The sequence below is a fragment of the Phaseolus vulgaris genome, chromosome 1 (genome assembly GCF_051622355.1).
Source record: "Phaseolus vulgaris cultivar YP4 chromosome 1, ASM5162235v1, whole genome shotgun sequence".
NCBI classification, from domain to species: Eukaryota; Viridiplantae; Streptophyta; class Magnoliopsida; order Fabales; family Fabaceae; genus Phaseolus; species Phaseolus vulgaris.
This window is the reverse complement of record NC_143498.1, coordinates 11,139,975-11,162,337: the sequence shown is the minus strand read 5'-3', so window position 1 is coordinate 11,162,337 and position 22,363 is coordinate 11,139,975. Positions and strand designations below refer to the sequence as shown.

General features: G+C 32.8%; 2 protein-coding genes and 1 pseudogene across 2 annotated transcripts; 1 reads left to right on the top strand and 2 right to left on the bottom strand.

The window, feature by feature from the left end:
* The first annotated feature begins 1,852 nt into the window (after positions 1-1,852).
* Positions 1,853-2,382, top strand: LOC150029516 (secreted RxLR effector protein 161 pseudogene; annotated as a pseudogene).
* An 8,870-nt stretch (positions 2,383-11,252) lies between these two features.
* Positions 11,253-12,291, bottom strand: LOC137813532 (uncharacterized). The gene has a single exon (XM_068615852.2). The coding sequence runs from the start codon at positions 12,231-12,233 to the stop codon at positions 11,484-11,486; it is 750 nt and encodes a 249-aa protein (XP_068471953.1). The 5' UTR covers positions 12,234-12,291; the 3' UTR covers positions 11,253-11,483.
* Positions 12,292-15,818: 3,527 nt separating this feature from the next.
* LOC137813531 (serine carboxypeptidase-like 42) lies at positions 15,819-21,696 on the bottom strand. Its single transcript, XM_068615851.1, has 10 exons — positions 21,163-21,696; positions 20,002-20,109; positions 19,673-19,765; positions 18,907-18,999; positions 17,631-17,716; positions 17,230-17,508; positions 17,004-17,137; positions 16,655-16,747; positions 16,425-16,542; positions 15,819-16,277 (listed from the first exon to the last, which is right to left on the bottom strand). The coding sequence occupies exons 1-10, from the start codon at positions 21,467-21,469 to the stop codon at positions 16,110-16,112; spliced, it is 1,479 nt and encodes a 492-aa protein (XP_068471952.1). The 5' UTR covers positions 21,470-21,696; the 3' UTR covers positions 15,819-16,109.
* Between the last annotated feature and the right edge of the window lie 667 nt (positions 21,697-22,363).

Here is a 22,363-nt window from a genome sequence, read left to right as displayed (position 1 = left end):
TTGCAACGACTAGGATTAATCAACATGCATGACAAACAAAATAGTAAATGTGATGTATGTGTAGAATCTAAAATAATGAAGAAAACATGTCACTCTGTAGAATGTCAAACTGAACTTCTTGGTTTAATTCATATCGACCTTGCTGATTTAAAACAAACCATGTCTAGAGGTGATAAAAATTATTTTGTAACTTTTATAGATGATTTTTCTAGATACACCAAAGTGTATTTAATTAAACATAAGGATGAAACTTTTAACATGTTCTTAACTTACAAAGCAGAAGTAGAAAATCAATTGAATAAGAAAATTAAAAGAATTAGATCAGATAGAGGTGGTGAATATGTTTTATTTAATGATTATTGTGTAAAAGAAGGTATTATTCATGAAGTAACCCCACCGTATTCACCTGAGTCAAATGGAGTAGCTAAAAGGAAAAATAGGACTCTTCAAGAAATGATGAATGCCATGCTTATTAGTTCTAATGCTCCTGATAATTTATGGGGTGAATCTCCGCTTACTGCGTGTTTTTTGCAAAATAGGATACCACATAGGAAAACTGGTAAAACACCTTATGAGTTGTGGAAAGGTTATCAACCTAATATGAAATACCTAAGAGTGTGGGGGTGTTTAGCTAAAGTGATGTTACCTGATCCTAAGAAAAAGAAAATAGGCTCTAAAACATCTGATTGTATGTTCTTAGGATATGCAGAACATAGTGTTGCCTATAGGTTTTTAGTTCTTAATAGTGATATAATTGAACGTAACACTATAGTAGAGACGAAAAACGCTGAGTTCTTTGAACACATCTTTCCTCTAAAGAGTAGTGGTACATCTGAAGAACATATAGATAATACTAGGGATGCCTTGAGTGAGGATGTTAGGATAAGTAAAAGGCAGAGAAAGGAAACCTCATTTGGAGATGACTTTTACACTTATCTAGTTGAAAATGATCCAATAAATTTTATAGAAGCTACTAGTGCTCTTGATGCTAAACATTGGCATAAGGCCATTAAAACCGAGCTTGATTCAATTAAGAAAAATAATGTGGACCTTAGTAGATCTGCCTAAAGAAGCAAAACCCATTGGTTGTAAGTGGATCTTTAAGAAGAAGTACTATCCTGATGGATCCACAGAGAAATTTAAGGCAAGATTAGTAGCTAAAGATTTTACTAAAAAACATAACATATATTACTTTGATACTTCTGCACCTGTTACTAGGATTTCCTCTATCCGTGTGTTGTTAGCCTTAACATTTATCCATAAGTTAGTAATTCACCAAATGGATGTTAAAACAACTTTTCTGAATGGTGAATTAGAAGAGGAAATTTTTATGACTCAACCTGAAGGATGTGTAGTTCCAGGTTAAAAGGAAAAAGTATGCAAACTTTTAAAATCTTTGTATGGTTTGAAATAAGCACCAAAACAATGGCATGAAAAACTTGATAATGTTTTACTTTGTGAATGTTTTTTTTGTCAATGATGCTGATAAATGTGTGTATTCTAGATCTCAAAATGGTGAATATGTCATTATATGTTTGTATGTGGATGACATGCTAATTTTTGGTACATGCAATGATATAGTTTTTAAAACAAAATTGTTTCTTGGATCTAAGTTTGAGATGAAAGACATGGGTGAAGCAAGTGTGATTCTAGGAGTTAAAATCATAAGCAAGGGAGATAGTATATTACTATCCCAAGAAAAATACACTGAGAAACTTCTTAAGAAGTTTGGTTACTATGACTTTAAGTCAGTAAGCACCCCTTATGATGCTAACTCTTAATTAAAGAAGAACAGAGGAGAATCTATTTCTCAAACTCAGTATGCCCAAATAATTGGGAGCTTATGCATTTAATGAGCTTTTCTAGACCAGATATTGCTTATGCAGTAGGTAGACTAAGTAGACACACTCAATGTCCTAGTCAAGGTCATTGGGATGCACTTACAAGACTCATGAAATACTTGAGAGGTTCAATGGATTATGCCATTGAATATAGTGGATTTCCCGCTGTGCTAGAAGGGTACAATGATGCTAACTGGATCTCTGATTCAGATGAGACAAAATCCACTAGTGGTTATGTATTTACACTTGGGAGTGGTGCAGTTACATGGAGGTCAGCCAGGCAAACTATTATTGCAAGATCAACAATGGAATCTGAGTTTGTTGCTCTAGAAATGGCTGGTAGTGAAACTGAGTGGTTGAAAAACTTCTTAGCAAACATTCCTTTAGGAATGAAACCAACCTCATCTGTATCAATGCATTGTGATTGCCAATCAGCAATAGCTATAGCTAAAAATAAAAGCTACAATGGAAAGAATAGACATATACAATTGAGACATAAATTGGTGAAACAGCTGTTAAAGAGTGGAACGACTTCTATTGACTATGTCAAGTCAAAACGAAATTTGGCAGATCCTCTGACAAAACCCCTAGGGAGAAAAATGATTTTAGAAACATCGAGGGGAATGTGACTTAAGCCACTTGCAAACAAACAAGTGATGGAAACCCAACCTTTGTGATAGGAGATCCCATGAATAAGGTTCATATGGATAAAAACAAGTCACTTGTTAGTTCTACTAGCACTAATATTGATTTAAAATCAATTTTGTCCTTTCCTATGGTGTGTGTGAAAGTGCTAGATACTGCATTATCGAGAGGATAAACTTTGTAGTTAAAATTTAAAGGTAAAAGAGTTTTAACGATTTACAAAGTTTTAATGTTTTTCATATCCCTTATGGGTGGTGTATGATTTGCAACATACGCTTGATGAAATCACCTATATGAGTGTCAAGTGGGGCCGCTTGCATGAGATCTTGGCAAGATCTCTATAACACTAATGAATACGGGGCAGGCGCATGGCCTAGTAGCACAACACAACGATAACAACAAGTAAATGTGGGGGTGTATTGTGATTAATAAACCTCCATTCATATAGCTTGCTATACCAACTACACTATGTGTTAAGTTCATCAATATAAGACTGATTCATATAGTTTGCTATACTAGTTCTGATGCATTACATCTTAGATGAACCTAGTATTATTTTTTCTTTCTCTATCTCTATGTTTTATCTTTTGCAATATGTGGGGGATTGTTGTAAAACAGAATCAGGTATTGCAAAATAATAAACGAAAAACAGAGTATGTTAAACAAATCAGATTGTGCGTGGAAAACCCTAGATTTTTCGATACCGCTGGAGGAGATCTCAGAAGTGCAGTAGAGATTGGAACTTACCGAGATTGTCATGCTCGTTGCCCTCTCCACCCAGGATCGTGGCCGCATGACCAGGAAAGCACTGCCTGGTCCTTCGAAAGTTGAAGAACGTTGCTCCGCTTCCGCGCTCGCAGTGCCAGGTCTTTCGGGATTTTAGAACGTTGCCGATAGTTGAGATGTTGAACGGAAGCACGTGGGTCTAGAAGTTGCAACGAATTCTTGGATCCTCTTCCTATATAAAGAGAGCTCCACCCTCTTCAAAAAATGCATCTCACACACTAACCTCTTCATCTTCTTCAAACCCACTCCGTTCACCATCTTCTTCCTCTCACCTTTTCCAGTTTCTCTCTCCTCATTTACTTTATTTTATTTTAATATTATATTGAGTTCTATTGGGTTCCTAATCTTTTAAGAGTAACTTGCTAGATCTAATCCTCGAAAATTACTGGGAAGTTCCTGTTGTATCTTGGGAGACTTGCGCAATACATCGCAGATAAGTCCTTACAGATAGTGATTACTCACGTCTCGGGAAACCAATTTTGTTCGCTTTAAAGCCTCATTTACTACAATAACTACCCTACAACCCACTCTTCCAATAATAACTTATTGATTCCTTTGTTATACTTTTTTTTGAGTTAACTATCTCTTGAGGTAGTTGAGAGTTACTATTATCATACCCAGTGCAAAATAATAATCTGCATTGATTGATTTATATAATATATATAAATTCTATTCTATTAAGTAAAACAAAAATCTATATAATATGAGATTTTATTATGTGAACAAAATTATATATGTGTAATATAATAGTTTTCATCTATATCCCTAAGTTTAAGAAACATCCTTCTTACTTGTCAAAACATATGTTGATGTGTAACATAATACAATCATAGTAGCAGGTCAAACATAAGGTAAACTAACGATTCAAAAATAACAACTCACAAGTAATATCATTATGTAAGAACACATATTCACATAATTTCAATGTATATCCATCACACCATTCACAATAGATAATATGCAATCTAAATATCTTTCAAAAAAAATGACTCATATGCTTGTAATCACAGACTTGCATGTGTGGGTTACATTGTCACTCTGTCAGTATCGGTGATCAACACGACTATCTTACCCATAGAGTAGAATACTACCATAATATGGTACAGAACTTAGGAGAATACTCCCATGTTATAGACCTTAGAAGAACAAGAAGAAACCATAATAACAATTCAATTCAAGTTCAATTCAAAGGTGAAATTTACAAGAGGTAAATGGATCTATATATATATATGCTTTGGCCCTCTTGCCCATCTTGCTACAAAGGATATGAGACTTCAAAATAAACCTCAAATGCAACTGTAAACTAAGGAAAACTGACGCACCTTAGGTGTCAAACAAGAACCAATCATGTTTTGCCTAAAAGTGGCATATCCCACTTGATTTGAGACTTATACTATATGTATCCTATGTTCTAGTGTTTGATAGAAAAAGAATGGATTTTCTTTCCTAGGTTTGGTCGTCCAAGTGAGGCCCAAAAGTAGGACCAATTAGGGTCCAATGGAGACCCATACGTCTCTCTACAAATGGGTGCAGGTAAGGATACAAAATCAGAAGAAATGGGTATGCTGGAATGGAATCTACTTTTGCAATGGGTAAAGAGGGAAGTAGGAATGCTTAAAGTAAACATCCAAGCCATGTACACTTTCCTATCTTCTATGCATGTTTTGGGTTAGTTGCAGTTTGATTCATAAGTATAGTGGACGAATTGGCGTTTTTTTTATAAGGATTGGGACACCCCTGAAATGTCCCTTTTAATTAAATTAATTCTTTGCTGATAAAAAAAAATAGAAACTACTCCTATATATTTTATCTACAAATTTAAAAGACTATAAAGAATGAAAAAAATTCATAAAGACTTATTCTTCTTCAATCGTCCTAGCCATGGACCCTAAACCCTAAATCCTAAATCCTAAACCCTACTCTTTCATATGTTCCTCCATTAGTATATCACTTCAAGTATTTTCAATTTATTAACATAATATATTTACTCACATATATATCTTTTATTGCATAAGATTTATTAGACAGTGCCTCTTTAAGTCCTTCCTAATTAGGAAAGAATTTTCTAAATTGTCTTGATATTTAGAATTTTCTAAATTGTCTTGATATTTTATCTATTGGCAAAATAACTTTCAAAATATTCTTTTTTTCAAAAAAGATTTAATTTTCACTTCTTTATTACAACTCCAAGAATTTTTCTCCTTTTGTTTAATAATACACTCCAAAGCTTTAACTCTTTATTCATCGAGATTATTCAATTCATCAAGTATTAAATTCCAATATTCATTTATAAGTAATTCATTATGTCTTTGTAATCTAATTGATTGTAAATTATCTCAACTAATAAGACAACATCATCACCATAAACTAATTGACTAATTGATATGGAGTTGTTTTACTAGGAGAATTCCGATAAGCCCATAAAATCTACACTATTGTTTCATTCAAATTTTTTGGTTTATTTTGAATATGTTTTTTATTAAATTAATTATAAATTTAGTGATAGTCTCGACTTATCCCTTAGCTTAAGCATAATAAGGTATCGAAGCTAATAATTTAATTTGTCTTGTCTTAGCATATTGAATCACTTTCTTTCTACAAACAATCCCTCTATCTATTGTAATAGATTATGGAATACTAAATTGACATAATGTTATCTATGATCAAGTCAATGATATATTCTTTATTAACTCACTAGAAAAAATTGTGTATGCGGTGACAATTATTTTCTTATAAAGTGACGTTTATAAACATCACAATATATGCGTGTGGCGGTTTCCTAAATCGTCATAGAATTGGTCGCCACAAAGTTTAAATCTTTCTTATACTGATTTGATTTTTATCAATTTCTAAACAATTAGGAATAACTATTTCTTTCTAAAACATTTAAGCACAATATATTCATAAAACCATATGTGCCCTATATCATTTTTGCAAACACATTCTATTTCAGTTTCAACTATTTGTTTTGATTTAAATCATTCTCAATGAATTCGTGATATCAAAATGAGTATAGAAAACATATAACAATCATTTGAGCATATATAGAATGCAAATACTAAGTTTGGAAACTTCCCTCTGAAAATCATCCAACACACATCATTGTTTGTCATTGTATGACTTGATCTTCGTCTGCCGCGTTGTAGTGCTTTTCATCTTCTGCTAACTGAGTATAGCTTTATCTATAGTGAGGTTGGTCCATTAATTTATTTTGTAGACATCATATATTATCTTAATGGGACCTTAGTATAGTTCTTTCATAGATTGACCATCATCTGGAACTTTTAGCTAGTAATATATTCCCTCTTGTCATTGTCTGTTACTTTGTGTAACATGAGACAATTATCTACTTATGTATTTATTTTATCTTCTGATGTGTTTTGGAAACTTCTTCATTCTTACCACTAGAGATGATCTTTTGTTATCATAAAAACATGCTTAGAGTCTCTTGTCATAAGATCGTCTAATGTTGATTTATCTTCTACAGTTTTAACACACGATCTATTATTTCACAAAGTAAATGGGATGACTAGATGGTTTAATGAGAGTCTGCTAGACAATCTTCTTGAAGCCTTTGCTGATGCATGCTCCTTTTTGGGCAAAGAAGATATTGATTTGGTGATTCTATTACATTATGAGGAAGCAATAAATGAAACCAATTCAATCTTATGTGAGCATATTCTCTCAAATTGTGCCATTGAAATGTCTCCGCAAAACACGCAAGAAAAAGAGCAAATATCCTTCAAAGGTTTTATTCCAGTAAATTCTCTACAATATCTCTTGCAAAAACTAGCGTGATAATTGCTTAGTCGCGTTCAGTTGTTCAAAACAAAAATATTATGTTTCCACTAATGTAATATAGGGTCAACATAGGTCAAATCCTAATGAAAACATGTTAATAATCTATTGTTTAATGTTATTTTCATGAAAAAAATTATGAAGGGGGAATTGTAAATGACTTAAAAGTAAATGATAAACTATAAAGTAGTAAAATGAGAATTCAGATTATAAACTAGAAACATAAACGAAAGGAATAGAAATTGAAATTGCAGTAAAGAAAATTGTACAAAATTAGCAGTAGACGCTAAAATGTAAAGAACATTAAAAAATTGTAAATTCATGAATCTAATTGAAAGTAAACTTCTCTAAAATGAAAAATGAAACACGAAAGAAAATTTGTAAAAGAAATTACTAAGTACAAGTATTAGACAATTTAGACGACCATCGTCTGCAAGACTATTTGATAGTTATACATCGAAGGAAAAGAAAAAAAGAACATAAAGTGTTTACTTAAATAGTAGAATGTAAAATGAATTGAAATAAACTAAGTATAACTATTAAACACTCTAGTTGACAATCACTAACTAGATTATCTAATAGTTCTACTTAGAGATAATGAAAAATGATAGAAACGAGAACCTGGAAAGTAAATTGTGAGAAAATGTAAATGACTGAAAATTAAATTGCGAAGTAAATTGCATAGAATGTAAAGGACTGGAAGTGTAAAGGCCAAAAAGATAAATTGCAGGAATTATAAAATAAAGAAATGTAAAAGTTGTGAACGTAAAACAGGGAATGATGAAATGTGAACTAAGAACGATTTAAAATATGTTAAAAGTGAAAGTGAAATGTAAATTTCTAATGTAAAGGACATAAATGTAAACAAACGTGAATCGAAAAGAAATACTTTAAAGAACAACGAAACTCAATTCAGTAATGAAAAAGGGGGACCTAAACCATGGTGGGGGGTTAAATAGAGCATGGACTCTAATTTCGCACTTGCAAAAATATCAAGGCAGAGGAATATATAAAGATAAAGGATAAAGAGAAAAGCACACACAAAATTTATATTGGTTCACACACAACTTGGGCTACATCATGTCCACTTAAGAATCCACTTAAGAGTTTTTATCAACACAAGTATTCTCCACCTCTCCAGGTACACAAGCATTCTCCAACTCTTCAGGTAACAAATATTGAACACCTCTCTAGGAAGCAAGTCTTAATCTCCCCCTAAGACTAAGATCTCTTAACAAGTGAGAAAAACACTCTCAACAAGAAGGCAAACAATGAAAGCTCACAAGACTTGTATTCTTTTCAATTGTATCTCTTTTGAGATTCTCTTTTTCTTCGTTATATGCAACAACTTTAAATGTCTTCAATATCTTCTCATGAATCTCGCTCTACAATAACTTCATTATGCTCGTTGGACGCTCAATAAAGGAACTTGTCTTTGTTCTCCTCTACATCTTTATGATTCCTAAAATCACATTTAGAAACCTTTATGATTACGAGTGATATTATTAATTTCAACATCTCAGAGCAAATATATCATTGAATATCTCTTAATATCTTTAGAATTATCATTGCATTATCAGATATTAATCCAAACAATATCAATATATTCAAGTTTAGAATAAATCTTTCTCAGTTTAGTTTCTCTTCAATATATTTCGAAAAAGGGGTTTTGTGATTGTTTGTGCAGAAAAATAAAAGACATGGAAAAACAATAAAGATAGTAGGTTGACTCTCAAGTTCATTCATCACTAAATTCGTCATTAGTTATCCTAAGATTATCATTCTTTCAATTCTCACATAGATTTGAGCTAAATCAAACAAGTGTCCATCAAATTCAACGTAATTTTATCAACAAAATAAGTGTCTATTAATGTATTCAATATCTCACTCATCTCGAAGTGCCTACTCATGAGATGTTTATCTTCTACCTCTTGAAAATAAGTGGTTGATTGGAATTGAGCAAACCAACCAAGAATTTTAATTAAAGAAAAAAACTATATTCTCAACATTCATTCAAAAATATTTTCTTAATAAAAACCAGAATTCAAAAGCATCATACCATCTAACACAAACAACAAAATTTAAGAACAAAACTTTATTAAACAAAAATCTCAAATTTATTAGAAAATTACAAGAAAGTCACCCATAAAGGTTTAGTTTTACATGCGGAAGAAAAAAAATAAGAAAATTACAAAAAGGAAATAAAATTAGGTATAAAGTGTATTGTGTGGCGGTTGAGCCTCCTTGTTTTCCTTTGAAATCTCTATTTATATGTTTCTTTTCTTCTTGAATTTGAATTCAAATTTTGTCTTAGATATTGCATTTCAATCCTCCCTAACATAATTTGTTTCCTTTCTTGTCACAATTTGCCTTGTAGATATCTTCTTTTCAATTTTGTTTTTTTTTTATCGGCAATAAAAAATCAATAAATGGGAACCACTTCAGGGGTGGTCCAACCCTTTTACAAGCACACATAAAATTCTACTCCTAACTCGACCCCTAAAACTGCCGGTCAAATGACCAACCAAACCAAGCGCTAACTAGCTTCATCGAATCAGCCGTATATAGGCCAAAGGATCCAGAACCCAACAAGGGTAGGAAAAATAAACTTCGCGGGACTTTGCAGCAATCCAAGACCACACCTTTACTTGCGCCGAGGCAAAAACTTCTAACACATCTGTCACTCCTCCATTAAAGATGACCGAGTTCCTATGCTTCCAAATTTCACTCACAATTCCAACCCAAATTGCCCCCCAAACATCATTAACCGAAACAGATGCCTGACTCAACCTAAATTGGATAAAATTTTGCATAGGATCCAAATGGATTACGAACGACACTCCAAGCCACTCAAAGCAAAGACACCAGACCCTCCAAGCAAAGTCACAAACGGCGAACAAGTGACTCGACGACTACTCGTCAACCTTCCCACATAAGCAGCATACAGGGTTTTCAACCACCACCCCGCGCCTTACCAAATTAACCCTAGTCGCAATCCTATTTTCCAATACCCTTTGTTGTAGATTAGCATTCTTGCTTATCTTTCAGATATTTTATCTACAAATTTATTTTAGATGCGTAAATTGGATTTTTTTTTAATTAAGTTCAACACAACCAAATCTGTTGCAAGAGATCTTATAGTAAATCTAATGGAGATTTACTATAAATCAAGTAAGGATTGAATATATGAAGAAATGTCTTTGCAAAATTTGATCAAATTTGGTCCTTGCTTCTTGACAAAATAACAAAATCACAAAACACTTGCATCTCACCACTCAAAGAGTAGTTGTTATAGACAATCTAGGAAGATCATCTAATGCGACCATCAAATCCTTTCTCAACATAATTTTCCAAACTTCAAAATACTCTAATTCTTCAATTGAAAAGTAGTCATCGAGGTACAAAGTCTATGCGGATAATTAGAAACCAAGAAAAGTGAGAATATGTTTAAAATTTAAGTTTAGCCAATAGTCTCAATTAAAGTTCAATTAGCCTTAGTTGGGTAAATCTTATTTAGAATAATGTGCTTCTTGACAAAATAACAAAATCACAAAACACTTGCATCTCACCACTCAAAGAGTAGTTGTTATAGACAATCTAGGAAGATCATCTAATGCGACCATCAAATCCTTTCTCAACATAATTTTCCAAACTTCAAAATACTCTAATTCTTCAATTGAAAAGTAGTCATCGAGGTACAAAGTCTATGCGGATAATTAGAAACCAAGAAAAGTGAGAATATGTTTAAAATTTAAGTTTAGCCAATAGTCTCAATTAAAGTTCAATTAGCCTTAGTTGGATAAATCTTATTTAGAATAATGGATCTGTTCTCAATTATTGTCTAAAATAACAGGGATCTTAATTGGGTAAATCTTATTTAGAATAATGGATTTGTTCTCAAAAAAACAGAGATTAAACACTCTCTGAGGGTAAATAGAAATGTAAGTACTCAACCATTTCCAATTTAATTCAAATTGATGCAATCCTTAAAATATCAACTTCCACCTATTTATATATTTATATAGAATATTAATTATATTCATTCTAATTTTTCATTGTTTAATAAAAATCGACGTAACCTTGTTGGAATTTAGCTATATTACTTTTCGTTACTTAAATTAAATTAAATGTTAAATTTAATTATAATAACCTAGAGCTAGAGAATATAATATAGCCAAAAACTAAAGAAAACAGTATCAACTTAAAGTTTTATAGTCCATAAATTCAAACTTTCAAACTTTACAAGGTAGAAGAAGCAACAAATGACGGGTTTGTCAAACCGAAAATAAAGGAAAAAGTTATCGATATTCATTTATTCGTTGAACTGAGTTAAGGGAAGTACTCGATCCTTGTTAGGAGTCTTTGAACAAGGATATGAATTCCCATCCGAAAGTGCATTTATACATCTTTCAATCATGGTTTGTTTTCAGGGTGGTGATGATGATCTTCATGGTGTTCAGCTGCAGGAGGAGTTGCTGCTAGCTCAACAATGCTGCTAGAAGTAGCTTCATCTGCTCCAGGTGGAGAAGATGATTTGGCATGCACACCATGACCAACTTTCTCACTCTTCTTGATTTCTTCATCGATATGCACATCATCTTCAACTGTTACCACCACTGTATTGCGTCCGAAAGGACCAGGCACGATGGTTTCCTTTACCGTTTTGTGCTCATCAAAGTGAATGACTTCCACTTCTTGGGTCTTCTTCTTCTTCCTCCTCTGAACGCAGCAGAATAGAGCAAAAGCGAGCATTGAGAACAGCAAGAGGCCACCCAATGAGACCACCACGACTATTATTACAGTTGGGTTGCTTGGAGAGGGAGGAGGTACGAGAGGGGAAGGGGGAAGTGGGGGAGGACGAACTGGGCGAGGTGGTGGCGGTGGAGAAGGACGAATGGGACGAGGTGGCGGCGGTGGGCGCGCCTTTGGGGATGGAGGAGAAAATGGCTGACGTGGTGGCGGTGGTGGCGATCCAAATGGTGGTGGAGGAGGAGGAGGAGGAGGAGGAGAAAATGAATGCGGAGGTGGTGGAGGGTTGAAGAAGGGTGAAGGTGGTGGTGGAGGGCTGAAGGAATGTGAAGGTGGTGGTGGAGGATTGAAGGGTTGGAAGGGTGGTGGAGGGACACGTGGGTAGAAAAAGTTGTTGGGTTGAGTTGAAGCCATTTTGGTTGTTTTTAACTTTGTTTATGTCGAAGAATTGATGTCTTTCAAAAGCTGAATTTGTTGTGGTTTGAGTGTTATTTCGCAGTAGATTTATAAGAAAAATGTTGGGTATGAAGGTATGTGGTATGTTTAGAAACTTGACTCGCATGCGAAGTTTTGTTAGGGTTTGTTTGTAGTGGAAAACACTTCTCTATGGATTTACTTAGCTTGTTTGACTTGTGTTGCTTCATCTTCTTTCTATTTTTTTGTTTGAAAAGATGTTAAGTGTGATGAGAGTGATGATTGGGAAAGTGCATCTTGGCTGATGTACCATAGTTTACTTTGGAAGAATTTATGTGTGTTTAAAGAAACATTCTAATATGTTTTTGTTTAACTTGTGTTTAGAAAAATATTAATAATTTTTTCGCGTATACATTAATAAAAATAAACAGTAAATTTTCAAATAAAACTAAACCTGCCAAATTGGATATGTATATCACATCTCGGTTATTAACATCAAATTAGTTAGAATTATGTTGAAGTGTGGTTTAATTAATTAAAAATATGTAATTGACTTGGTGTAAGTGGGACCTATTCTTAATTTCAAAGGTTCATAATGGGTGGTTTGATTTTAATAAGAATTTTTTTAAACCAAGTACCTCGCATATTTATTTGAGATCCACAGTAGTTGTCGGGCAAAACACTCTTATCTCTTCAAACACTATATGATACGAACTAATTCTAGGTTATATAATACTTCCTTTCATATCTCTTCAAATTTTGTATCCATCATAAATTTTAAGGTAAAAAATATAGTCTTACTTACTACATTTATTTAATTTAAAATAAAACATTATAAAATATTTGGCCACAAGTGTTAAATTTATTTTTATATAAAAGTTTCAATGATAGACATCATTATGAAACTTCACATCTTAGTTAGGCTGACACCTCAAGTAACAATAATCATCTGCTACCACATGAAAAAAGTATTATTAAAAAAAATATACAAGTAAATATGAGGGATAAGACCAAAACTCATATATTAACAAAAACGATACATGTAGTTTATACCTGTTAATAAAGAATTCTAAGAAAAAACTAGATGAAAGTCTATTATACCAATGAAATTGTTCTCTATGAATAAATCCTAAGTTAGACATTATGTCAGCACATGCATTCCCTTCACAAAAAATGTGAGAAACCCTAAACCTAATTTTTCCATAGTAATTAAGAAGTGTTCCACCTATTACGAAGAATCAAAGGAATATTAGTCATAGCACTAAATGCAACACAAACCAAGCCTGAATCACACTCAAGTCATAAACTAGTAAGATCCATCTTTTGAGCTTCTTCAATAGCATGTATAACTCCATAAAACTCAACAACCAAAGCAGTCTGAACATTAAGGAAAGCAGAGAAACCACCAATAAATTCCCTTATATTCCTATGGAAAATACCACCACAAGTAGCAAAACTAGGAGAATCCCTAACAACATCATTTGTGTTAATTTTAACTCAACCTGGTGAAGGAAACTCTCATCTAACTAGGAAGAGGATGTAGAACTTTACCATCATGAGTATTAATATCAAAGAACTTAAGCACATTGAAATCAAACATATCATTTCTCATAGAGCTTTTAGACAAATTTCCCACTAGACAATTGAGATCTTTAATGACCGAAATGGCCCTAGAAAAATCAATTTTAACCTGAAATCTAGCATAATTTCTCATACGCCATATCATCCAAATAGAAAAAGTCATCACAGCAAGTTTAATCAAATTAACCAAAGGACTATCATCACTCTTAATAAAAGAAAGAAGATCATCCACATTAGAGAAAGGAGAATTAATTACTGTGGGAAAATTAGGTATAAAAAATTACAAAATTAGGTATATGCAGTAAATTACAAAATTCTACCAAGCTACTTGATTTTGCCCTTAAACCTTCAAGCTCAATTTTTGCATAAAAAAGGGAGTTCTTTATCATCTCCACGAGTGTGAGCACTCGTCCATTTTTGTCATTCAAGTGCAAAATCCGATCTTTCATGAAAATCGAACAACCTTTCTCCAATAATTGTCTCATACTAAGAAAATTACTTTCAAATTAGGTACATAATAGACTTCCTCATTAGTACCTTATTTTTTGTCCTTTTGGGAAAAACATATTTTTTCCCGACCTTTGACTGGAACCTTAGTTGAGTCTCCAAAAGACACATGTCAATCTTCTATCTCTTGTATATCAAGAAAGAGATGTTTGTGCTCACACATATGATTATTAGCACCAATGTCTAGATACCATATCATGTCACTATCCATGGTGACGTCTTCCTTGCCCATCATGAGAATTCCTTCATCTTTTGTCTCATCTTCCTCCATTAAATTTGTATTTTCTTCCACTCTCATCTTGGCATAACACTCCTTTACATAGTGTCCATATTTGTTGTAGTTGTAACATTCAATATTTAGAGGATTTGAACGATCACCTCTTCTATGATCACGGCCTCGTGCACACCAATTTTGATGGTTCATTTGTCCCATTTCTTCATTTTTGTTTCCAACACCACGACCTTCATTGCGATCAAAACTGCGACCTTCACATCCATGTCATCTTCCTCGGTTATGTTGCACGTACATCACCTTGTCTTCTTTGATGATCATCTTTGTTTGTAAGGCTTCCACCAAGACTTCTTGTTTCTTTTTTTTTCATTCGTTGTTCATGTGCTATGAGATCATCAATGGTCATCTCTTCCAAGTTTCTTGACTCCTCAATTGCATATACAACATTTCTAAAGTCATCGGCCAATGACCAAAGAGTTTTCTCGACGACCCCCATTGCATCTGTGAAAGTTTCTCCATTGCGTTTGATTTGATTGGCTATCGTTTACACACGAGTGATGTAACTAGATACATCTTTTGAATCCTTCATATTCATGGCCTCCAACTCACCTCGTAGAGTTTGAAAACGCATTTGTTTAACTTAGACTGCACCCTTGAACACCTTTTCCAAAATGTCTCATGCTTCCTTTGAAGTGGATGCACTAACAATCTTTTAAAAAATTGCCGCATCAAGAACTCAATACAACATGTACAAAGTTGCCTTATCGTTTGATCGTGTCTTTTTCGATGTTTTGTTTTGGGCTCCCGATTAACCTGTGGTATTTTCTGGTTCTTCAAAACCTTCTTGAACCACCTCTAAAGAATTTTGAGATCTAAGAAGGACTTTCATTTGAATGATTCAATTGTCATAATTGGTCATCTTTGTTGGTCGAGGCAAGTGACAAATTATTGGTTAGACTAGTCATAGCTCTAATACCAATTTGTGCACAAATGCTATATTTTTTATTTCACCACTACTTTCCAAATGAGATTACAATCTCTCTAAATAGTTTCAAAATAGACTTCTTAAATTCTACATGTTCTCTAATAACAGCTATACTATAAATTACATTTAAAACCATAGTATAAATTACAATTAAAACTATAATTAAAGGTAGTAATTATTGACTATTCAAATTTTCAAATAAAACTTATGACAACTTTGAGTATAAGGTTTAACAAATATAAGTTCTGCAACCTATTAGACATTATTTAAGAATCCACTCTTCACTGAAAACAAATGCATATTACTGGAAAAAAAATTGCTTACATTTTTCAATAGAATCCCAAGGCACCAAACTATGAAGCCAAGAAATTTGTGCTACGTACTAAATGAAGAATAAAAACGATGGAACATAAATTTTTCTTTTCCCTCTTAAATTTTCCTTTAACTTTCCATACAATCACTAGGAACTTATAATGGAACAGTCTTTTCTCTCACTTCCATTTCTGTGGTCCATTTAGTCTAAGATAAGTGGTAGAATGCATGCCATTTAGTCTAAGATAAGTGTCTTCCTTCAATCATCAATAGAAGGACGTGTTGTGTTGGGTAATCTCCTGCCACGAACAAATGAACTGAACAGATGCAGTGCTCTTGAAGGTTGAGCATAAGGTACCATGTGAGCAGCACCTCTTACAGTGGCAAAAGTCAACAAATTTCCATACTCAGTCACCCAACCTCCAACCTACATATACCACCATTCACCATCCAATTATAACTTCACTAGCTAGTAAAATTGTCTTTATTAATATTGCAAAAGAACAACCTAAAATAACGTGATAACTTCAAAGTAAAACATTCTTAAAACAAAAGAAAATTTTCAGGTACCTACCTGCCCTTTGTGGAACCAAGCCCCATATGGGACTGTAATCTTGAATTGCAATTCATGAGCTAGTTCACGAATGAGTGTTCGAGATCCCAATAATGGCACAACTGAATCTTGGTCTCCACTGAGATCATTCAACATTAAACAATCAGAGATAAACAAAAAGGTTATGTATCTATCCAATGATACTGAGGATTTCCCATTAAGGGTATCTATCTATCCTAAATTGAAGTTACCTGAAAACCCATACTGGGATATGGTTTTGGACTATTCTTTTGAGAATTGGAAGGATGTTGATGTTACCATCAGTGTCACTGTAGTTTAGAACACTACAAGAAGAAACGTTATCAGATTTGAAAGATGGAGTTGCATAAGGATCAATTTTCTTGGAATATTCAGTTAAATATAAACTTTGAATATTCAGGCATGCTAGTTAAATATGTATATTTGTTTTAGTACATTCAAAAATCTGACCTTACTTGAGAGTTAAGGTCAATAAACACATTCTTCTTTAATCCATTGATACGGCTTTTCAAGACAATTATTTCATAGCCACTGATTATTGTAAAGTGTTTCTTTACTTACTGACTACACATGGACCAGCTATAAGGAAGGTTTGTACGGTTTGCATGAAGAGCCTTCTGAACCTCTGGGAGATTGAAATAAAACCGTCTTTCTAGACTCATACACACATCCACACCTACACTTATTTTTGTTGCCTGCATTCAATTATAAGGATATCATATATACAAGTTCATAGAATAAAAAATAATGATAACATTTGACCAGAACAAAATTGGGAAAGGTCTACCATTCTTTTCAATCTCAGTTCTTGTTCCACTATGGATGGATAGCAAACATCTAGAATTACATCATAGTTGTTTATGTAATCGCCAACAATGAGATTTGCTTCGTATATGGCATTGTTGCAGGAATGAGAAACGTTGTGAGGACTTGCATAGGAATAATCATCAAAATCACAATCATTCATAATGGCAAGGCCAATTTCATCAGAAATCATTCCATGTGACCAGAAGTATTCATATGTTGCTGGTGTATCCCGATCAAGTCTCAAAAGTGGGTTTCCAATCTGATAAAAGAAAGGGTACATTAATATGAGCTTTAAAATATCTGAGACATATGAGACTTCACCAATTGTAACACAAACAGAAAATTAAAGGCAAAAGATGTATCAGGTGAATGGAATCTTACAGCAACTCCTTTGATATTGAATTTGAAACCAGTTGAACCAGCATTATGGTCCAAGAGAACATTAGTTAATTGAGGTACATAGTGTCCTGCATGACTCAATAAAGTTTAATAAGAAACCCAATATATCATGAGTTCAAGGCTCATTGTTAATAAAGTGTACGGCAATGAAAAATAACAAACAAAAAGTAGGTGCTATAAATTGCAGAGTTACCCCTCAGAAGTAGTGGGGATCTTGATCAATAGTTTAGGGGAAATCAAAATAATATACTCTAAAAATTTATATATATATATATATATATATATATATATTATCATTTTGACCAATACACTTAAAATGAGTACATAAATTAATATAACTATAACTGCAAGAAAAATCCCATATTTTTCCTTCATTCCTTCAAATTCTTCAACCAATCAATAATTGAATCGGAAATAAAATTTTAAGAAACATAATTATAAAAGGGAAAATCTATGATAAATAAGTCACACTTAAAAACAAGTTATAAAAAACTACAAAGGTTAAGATTTCATTTTATGTTTATAAAGAGAATTTTCATACAAAAATATAAGAACACGTAGAATATAAGAACTTAAAAAAGACACAATATAGCTATTCAAATTCTTATATTCTAAACATTATCCGCATATGGAAAAAGATGTCTTTTTGCATGGAAAAAAAGTAAAACCCCATGTATCAGAAATAAATAATATATTATGAAGCTAAATGGAAGAGAGAATTACTTTTTTTTCTTTTAGAAATGGAACAAAATAAGTGAGACATGAGTATAATCAATGAGTTTTTGTTTTTCTTCATTTCTTTCTTCAGGAGTAATCCAGGTAAGACACGAGTAGAAGCAATGAGTTTTATGTTTTAAAAACAGAGGATGAGGTGAATAAATTAGGAGAGAGAATACAAAAAATATCTTAATTTTCTTATTCTTTATTATATTTAATTTATGTTTTAATATTTATTAAAATTGAAAGACAGATTATAAAATAAATTGGAAATCCTCTAAATTTAATTCTCATTATATCTATATATAATATGCACACGGAATTTAAAAAATTTGGGGGAGGCAAGGCACTTTCCCACCCCTATAATCCTCCACCACTGCTAAGAAGGATGTCATAGTTAACTAGCATTTGCAAATTTTCATAAATAACTGTGATCTAACTAAACCAAGTATACAGATATTTTCAAAGACGAGATTCTCATCATGGAATTTCAATTGAACAAGTAAATTCTAAAACTGAATTTGTTAATTAGTTTTCAAACCTGCATAGCTTTCTCCAGTGAGGAACAGCTCCCTTGTTCTGTATGATGGAAACTTCTCGTACCATTTCAACAAGAACAAATACATATCATTGGCTGCCAAAAAACAAATGTATATGTGTTCTCACAAAATTTCTCATTTTTCAGAAAGAGCATTTAGTTCAAGGTCCTTTAGATTATTATCATTTTAGATTTTTTATTTTTCTTTTACCTCTATATCTCTTGCACTTGTATTGGTTTTTCCCTCACATGGACAAAAGTTTCTTGCTGATTCTATCATCTTTTCCATATTAAGTGTTACTCTAACTTTGTTCCCAATATATTCATGTAATTTCAACTCATCTAGCTCAATATTCTTGTATCTGCAATGCTTAATGCTTCTATTAAATCACAAATAAGAATTTATGCTCTTTTCCATTTCATTCACCCAGCTTTTAGATAATTATAAAGGAGGAAACTTACATACAGTACTCATGTACTGTTAGTGTTGTTGTTCAATTATATTTAGAATTTCACCTTAGTAATATGCAATGCATCTAATGTAAATTACTGAAGTAAAATTCCAAAAATTTGAATGGAGAGCACCTGTAGCTATAATACTGTATGTAAATTTGCCCTTCTATAAACAGTTTTCCACTTTCTCAGTTTTAGATGAACACATAGGAAAACGAAGGGGCAGGGGATAATGTAAAAATAAAAGTTTGAAGCCTTAAAGAAAATAAGCATAGTGGCTGAAATGACAAAAAAAGAGAATAGACCAATTTTTTACCAGTGGAGACATCTCCAGAATTGTAATCTGAAGTTGTATTTGAGTATGACCAACCAACTCCAGCAGGAGACTCTACAAAAATGAGGTTGGATGCTACAAATGACAAAATATCAGGAATCAGTGTCGCCAAAAAATATATAAACAAAAATTCTATTTTTTTAACCATGGTAATGGAAGGAATTATCCATGGCTGGAAGTAATAATGAATATTGTCCGAACCTTGAGCACACATAAGATAGATGATTATTCTCTTCTCAACATTTATCTCATATTTTAAGTGACATTATCAAGATTCAAACTTTGAACCACAATGTATGCATGTTTCATACCTTTATTCCAAGACATCGAATTTCTTCGGAGACCACGTCCATCCCCATTAGGATAAAAGGGTCCCAATTCAGTAAAAGCACCTCCTCCAATGGAAGAACATCCAGGGCCTGAAAAACAATGGAATTTGTTGGCTTTTTTCACTAGATATTGTAGTTTCCTTTTGAAAATAACATAGTGTAAAAAATTCACAGGGCTAAGTATTGTTTTATTTCAATGCTGTTTAAAATATCCAAATTAACCTTAAACATGCCGAGCTCTGTCTTCTCACAGCATTAACCAATAAACAAACTTAGACTAAGTACTGTCTTGTCTACGGTGAACATGAGCGAAATTTTAATTAGTGCATGTTTTGGATTGTAGTAGGAAGAGTACAAAAATGTTTATGTTTTCCAAGCAACAATGTCTAATTTCTTACTTTTGTTTTGTCAAGGAATTTCTAAAAGCACTTTTGCAACTTTTGTTCTCACAAACCCTTGCACATTTCAGAAAATTCTCTTTACTAGACGGAATTGTCAATAGCTCACCTTAAAAATAAGGTAAAATGAACCCTGCTTAGAGTAAATTTTACAGTGAGCTATCTGATAGAGTGACTGACAATCATGAAAAAAGAATCTCTATGCTGGGTGATTTGATGTAACTGTTAAAGGTTTTCAAAAAAAAGGTACTACAGAAAACTTCAGTCGTTTCACTTTTTTTTATCAGTTATTTAGCAGGCTCTGCAAAAGAGAGCAACAGTATAAGCAAACAGCACTTTCGGTTGAGTAAAAAGACAACACAACTTGAATGCCTTGTGGACAAATCAATGACACCTTCCTTGGCTTGACATAAAAAGAAAAGAAAAAGGAATCAAAATAATCAAGGGCTCGCCTAAAAAGAATAAAAAAGCACAGAGTAAACAAATAAACAAAAGCATGAAGAAACTATTTTTGCAAACAAACAACACAAGAAACTTTCAAGAACCAAATTGACTACATTTAGGAGCACCCACATCATATGATTCACTTGAAGCAACTCAAATCTCATAAGAAGCTACATAGGGTTAAAGAACCATGTAGGTTTAATGAATGAAGTTATGAAACGATGCTTGTTTTGAAAATTTACAAAGTGGGTGTGGCAATTGAAGAAGAGTCAGAAAAGGGTGACATAAGTCCATAACCAACCTCCATTGAGCCAAAGTGTGAGGGGCTTCTTGTCAGGGTCTTTCTCAGCCTCCACAAAATAGTAGAAGAGACTCCTTCCATGCTTGAGATCAACATCAACATACCCAGCAAATTGCTTAAACCCAACATTAGGTTGACCAGGCAATCTCACCACCAAATCCTCAGCTGGATACCCTTCTACTCCAGCAGTGCCCAGCAAGATGGCACACCCCACCACAATTATGACCCCAACTAACCAACACCTACCCATGTATCCCATCACCCCCAAACCTCCAACACCCTCACTAGAAAGCCACCCTTTGTCCATTCTCCCACAAATCTTTTATCTTTATTGTCTAAATCAGGAACATATATACTAAAGGCTAGTTCCTCACTCTCAAAAAAGCAGTCTTTTTTTCCAAATAGTTTATTCCACAAGTCAAATGAAGAAAATTAACTATGGTACTTTGTGTTTAATAGACTTATGTTGGCACGTGAGTCGTGGGTTCGCTTTAGCAAATGTCCCCACCTAAAGATCTTAATTGCATAGAGTATGGCCCAAATGCATGAAGGAATGAGCATAATAAATCTAGGAAAACACTGATTTCTACCTGCATTTCGACAATTACATGTCTCGGCATGATTTACATGGATTTAAATTAAAGGCAAAAAGAAGAAAGTTATTGAAAAAAGTAAGATAAGGTAATCAAGAGCTGATCAAACGAGTCAACTAACTAATACTTAAACAAATTGAATTTTAATACATTCCAGGTTCAAATACAGTATCAATCTTCCAATTTTTTTAAATTTATATTTTTTTATCTCCTATTTTAAAATAAAGATATTTAGTATCCTAATTTTACAATATTAGTGTGTTCAGTCCATTATTGAAATTAAAAAAATTATATTTAATATAAGCTTAATTACATTTTTAGTCTCATATTAAAGATGTTGGAGATCGCACATCGACTAGAGATTAAAGTCTTTTATAATATATAAGTGGGTGTGCAAACCTAGAGTCAGTTTTATGGGATTGAGTTAGGCTTAAAGTACATTTCTTAAAATAAAAAAAAAAAATCAATTCAATCTTAAGATTTTAAATTATTTAATAGAGTTTTAATTTTTTTTACCGATGTAATGTGTTTTATTTGATTACATTGTCATTAAAACATATTTACCCTAAATTGTTACCACATTGAATTGTTTAAAAAAAATAGAATTA

What these genes read in the sequence shown, in the direction of transcription:
- LOC137813532 (XM_068615852.2), bottom strand. Translation starts at nt 12,233, where the DNA reads ATGGCTTCAACTCAACCCAACAACTTTTTCTACCCACGTGTCCCTCCA.
- LOC137813531 (XM_068615851.1), bottom strand. Translation starts at nt 21,469, where the DNA reads ATGGACAAAGGGTGGCTTTCTAGTGAGGGTGTTGGAGGTTTGGGGGTG. An exon ending in AACTGAGATTGAAAAGAATG is followed by an intron (nt 17,138 to 17,229) that starts GTAGACCTTTCC and finishes AATTGAATGCAG; the next exon opens with GCAACAAAAATAAGTGTAGG. An exon ending in AGCTGGTCCATGTGTAGTCA is followed by an intron (nt 16,748 to 17,003) that starts GTAAGTAAAGAA and finishes TTCTTCTTGTAG; the next exon opens with TGTTCTAAACTACAGTGACA.